General features: G+C 39.8%; 1 protein-coding gene across 1 annotated transcript; it reads left to right on the forward strand.

Moving 5' to 3' along the window:
- The first annotated feature begins 38 nt into the window (after nt 1–38).
- Nucleotides 39–2,544, forward strand: LOC135565969 (coronin-2B). The gene is made up of 4 exons (XM_065013924.1): nt 39–329; nt 1,172–1,288; nt 1,825–1,929; nt 2,425–2,544. Exons 1-4 carry the CDS (start codon nt 204–206, stop codon nt 2,527–2,529), a joined length of 453 nt encoding a protein of 150 aa, XP_064869996.1. The 5' UTR covers nt 39–203; the 3' UTR covers nt 2,530–2,544.
- The last annotated feature ends 1,915 nt before the right edge of the window (nt 2,545–4,459 follow it).

Here is a 4,459-nt window from a genome sequence, read left to right on the forward strand (position 1 = left end):
CGTCACAAAACTATTTGTAATAGTACAAACTAAAAATAACGTGTTTTTATTGGAGTTCAGGGGAAGTTTTTCCCCATTTCACTCACTTTTCTTCAAAGATCAGATATGATCTAAGATCAGATCAGAACTGACAGTTGATATGATTCCTTGCCCGTCCCATCCAGATCCTGATCTGGAACCTGGAGATAGGTGAGCCGGTGAAGATGATCGACTGTCACTCTGACGTCATCGTGTGCATGTCCTTCAACACAGACGGCAGCCTGCTGGCCACCAGCTGTAAAGACAAGAAGCTGCGCGTCATCGAGCCGCGCTCCGGGAGAGTCTTACAGGTCAGTCTTACAGCGAGCAGAGAAAGTTTCACTATCCTTTACAGAGTACATATAAATGAGTGAATATAATGCCCCATTGAGGTAGAGTATCTGTGGGATTGTTCCCAACATTTAGAGTGAATATAATGCCCCATTGAGGTAGAGTATCTGTGGGATTGTTCCCCACATTTAGAGTGAATATAATGCCCCATTGAGGTAGAGTATCTGTGGGATTGTTCCCCACATTTAGAGTGAATATAATGCCCCATTACAGTAGTCTCTGTGTGTTTGTTCCCAACATTTAGAGTGAATATAATGCCCCGTTACAGTAGAGTCTCTGTGTGTTTGTTCCCCACATTTAGAGTGAATATAATGCCCCATTACAGTAGTCTCTGTGTGTTTGTTCCCCACATTTAGAGTGAATATAATGCCCCATTACAGTAGTCTCTGTGTGATTGTTCCCCACATTTAGAGTGAATATAATGCCCCATTACAGTAGAGTCTCTGTGTGATTGTTCCCAACATTTAGAGTGAATATAATGCCCCGTTACAGTAGAGTCTCTGTGTGTTTGTTCCCCACATTTAGAGTGAATATAATGCCCCATTACAGTAGTCTCTGTGTGTTTGTTCCCCACATTTAGAGTGAATATAATGCCCCCCTTACAGTAGAGTCTCTGTGTGTTTGTTCCCCACATTTAGAGTGAATATAATGCCCCATTACAGTAGAGTCTCTGTGATTGTTCCCCACATTTAGAGTGAATATAATGCCCCATTACAGTAGAGTCTCTGTGATTGTTCCCCACATTTAGAGTGAATATAATGCCCCGTTACAGTAGAGTCTCTGTGTGTTTGTTCCCCACCAGCACGCCAGCTGTAAGAACCACAGGGTGAACAGAGTGGTGTTTCTGGGCAACATGAAGAGGCTGCTAACGACAGGTGTGTCCCGGTGGAACACCAGACAGATTGCACTGTGGGATCAGGTGAGGCAGCCGGGGAACCCCTGCTGGGATGTGGGGCTGAATGTTTCCCCTTGTGTGTGTGTGTGTGTGTGTGTGTGTGTGTGTGTGTGTGTGTGCTGCCTGTGTGTGTGTGTGTGTGTGTGCGTGCGTGCGCGTCTGCATGTGTGTGTGTGCGTGCGTGCGCGTCTGCGTGTGTGTGTGTGTGTGTGTGTGTGTGTGTGTGTGTGTGTGTGGCGTGTGCGTGTGTGTGTGTGTGTGTGTGTGTGTGTGTGTGTGTGTGTGTGTGTGTGTGTGTGTGTGTGTGTGTGTGTGTGCGTGCGCTGCCTGCATGTGTGTGTGCGTGTGTGTGTATATGTGCAACTGCACTTGTGTGTATATCCTCAATTAAGGATTGTGTGTGTCCTCAAGTGTGTGTGTTCATGAACAATGTCTGATCCCTGTGTGTGTGTGTGTGTGTGTGTGTGTGTGTGTGTGTGTGTGTGTGTGTGTGTGTGTGTGTGTGTGTGTGTGTGTGTGTGTGTGTGTGTGTGTGTGTGTGTGTGTGTGTTGTCCCACAGGAGGACCTGTCTATGCCCATGGTAGAAGAGGAAATAGACGGTCTCTCAGGGCTGCTGTTTCCTTTCTATGATGCAGACACACACATGCTGTACCTGGCAGGAAAGGTGAGCACTGCCCCTTACACAACACAATGAACAGTGTGAACATGAGTGTGGACTCATGTAGTGGATCTTTTTTAAAAGACAAATTGGTCATTTGATTGGTTTAGGTAGATGTGAGACGTCATTTGATTGGTTTAAGTAGATGTGAGACGTCATTTGATTGGTTTAGGTAGATGTGAGACGTCATTTGATTGGTTTAAGTAGATGTGAGACTTCATTTGATTGGTTTAGGAAGATGTGAGACGTCATTTGATTGGTTTAGGTAGATGTGAGACATCATTTGATTGGTTTAAGTAGATGCGAGACCATAGTGTATCCACACCGTTAACTCGTTAACCAAAAAGATTGTTAAATAGTATTTCCCTGATTCAATGCTGGTATTCCCTTTCTGTTTCGTCAACAACCCCTGTCAGGAACAGTGAGGGTAAAACATATATGTACATGTACAGGAAGACATCTGGGTCAGATAGTAAACAAATACATCCATTCCATTCACAGGGCGATGGCAACATCCGTTACTATGAGATCACCACAGAGAAGCCATACCTGCAGTATCTCATGGAGTTCCGCTCCCCTGCCCCACAGAAAGGCCTTGGTAAGTGACAGACTCACCGGAGGTCGACCCTTACAGACAGAGACCAAGGGTTTGGGTTTGTTTGCTCAGCCACATCTTAGCTTTCATTCAGTAATGTTGTTGCTCTTTTTCTGAGTGAAAAATTGTGTATAAAAAAATCTATGGAAATGTCATCAATGATTTAAAAGAGTAATGTTAAACATTAACATCACTATGGTGATGTCTAAGGTAATATTATACAGTAAAACCACTATGGTAATGTTATACAGTAACATCACTATGGTGATGTCTAAGGTAATGTTATACAGTAACATCACTATGGTGATGTCTAAGGTAATGTTATTCAGTAGCAGGACTATGGGGATGTCTAAGGTAATGTTATACAGTAACATCACTATGGTGATGTCTAAGGTAATGTTATTCAGTAGCAGGACTATGGTGATGTCTAAGGTAATATTATACAGTAAAACCACTATGGTAATGTTATACAGTAACATCACTATGGTGATGTCTAAGGTAATGTTATACAGTAACATCACTATGGTGATGTCTAAGGTAATGTTATACAGTAACATCACTATAGTGATGTCTAAGGTAATGTATACAGTAACATCACTATGGTGATGTCTAAGGTAATGTTATACAGTAACATCACAATAGTGATGTCTAAGGTAATGTTATACAGTAATATCACTATAGTGATGTCTAAGGTAATGTTATACAGTAACACCACTATGGTAATGTCTAAGGTAATGTTATACAGTAACATGACTATGGTAATGTCTAAGGTAATGTTATACAGTAACATGACTATGGTAATGTTATACAGTAGCAGGACTATGGTAATGTTATACAGTAACAGGACTATGGTGATGTCTAAGGTAATGTTATAGAGTAACATGACTAAGGTCATGTCTAATGTAATGTTATACAGTAGCAGGACTATGGTGATGTCTAAGGTAATGTTATACAGTAACATCACTATGGTGATGTCTAAGGTAATGTTATACAGTAACAAGTCTAAGGTAATGTTATACAGTAATATCACCATGGTGATGTCTAAGATAATGTTATACAGTAACATCACTATATACAGTAACATCACTATGGTGATGTCTAAGGTAATGTATACAGTATCAGCACTATAGTGATATCAAAGGAAATGTTATATAGTAGCAGGACTATAGTGATGTCTAAGGTAATGTTATACAGTATTATCACTATAGTGATATCTAAGGTAATGTTATACAGTAACATCAATTATAGTGATGTCTAAGGTAATGTTATACAGTAACATCATTATGGTAATGCTATACAGTAACATCACTATGGTGATGTTTAAGGTAATGTTATACAGTAACATCACTATGGTGATGTCTAAGGTAATGTTATACAGTAACATCACTATGGTGATGTCTAAGGTAATGTTATACAGTAACATCACTATAGTGATGTCTAAGGTAATGTTATACAGTAACATCACTATGGTGATGTCTAAGGTAATGTTATACAGTAACATCACTATAGTGATGTCTAAGGTAATGTTATACAGTAACATCACTATGGTGATGTCTAAGGTAATGTTATACAGTAACATGACTATGGTAATGTTATACAGTAGCAGGACTATGGTAATGTTATACAGTAACAGGACTATGGTGATGTCTAAGGTAATGTTATAGAGTAACATGACTAAGGTCATGTCTAATGTAATGTTATACAGTAGCAGGACTATGGTGATGTCTAAGGTAATGTTATACAGTAACATCACTATGGTGATGTCTAAGGTAATGTTATACAGTAACAAGTCTAAGGTAATGTTATACAGTAATATCACCATGGTGATGTCTAAGGTAATGTTATACAGTAACATCACTATATACAGTAACATCACTATGGTGATGTCTAAGGTAATGTATACAGTATCATCACTATAGTGATATCTAAGGTAATGTTATA

This window comes from Oncorhynchus nerka, unplaced genomic scaffold (assembly GCF_034236695.1).
Source record: "Oncorhynchus nerka isolate Pitt River unplaced genomic scaffold, Oner_Uvic_2.0 unplaced_scaffold_9096, whole genome shotgun sequence".
Classification (NCBI taxonomy): Eukaryota; Metazoa; Chordata; class Actinopteri; order Salmoniformes; family Salmonidae; genus Oncorhynchus; species Oncorhynchus nerka.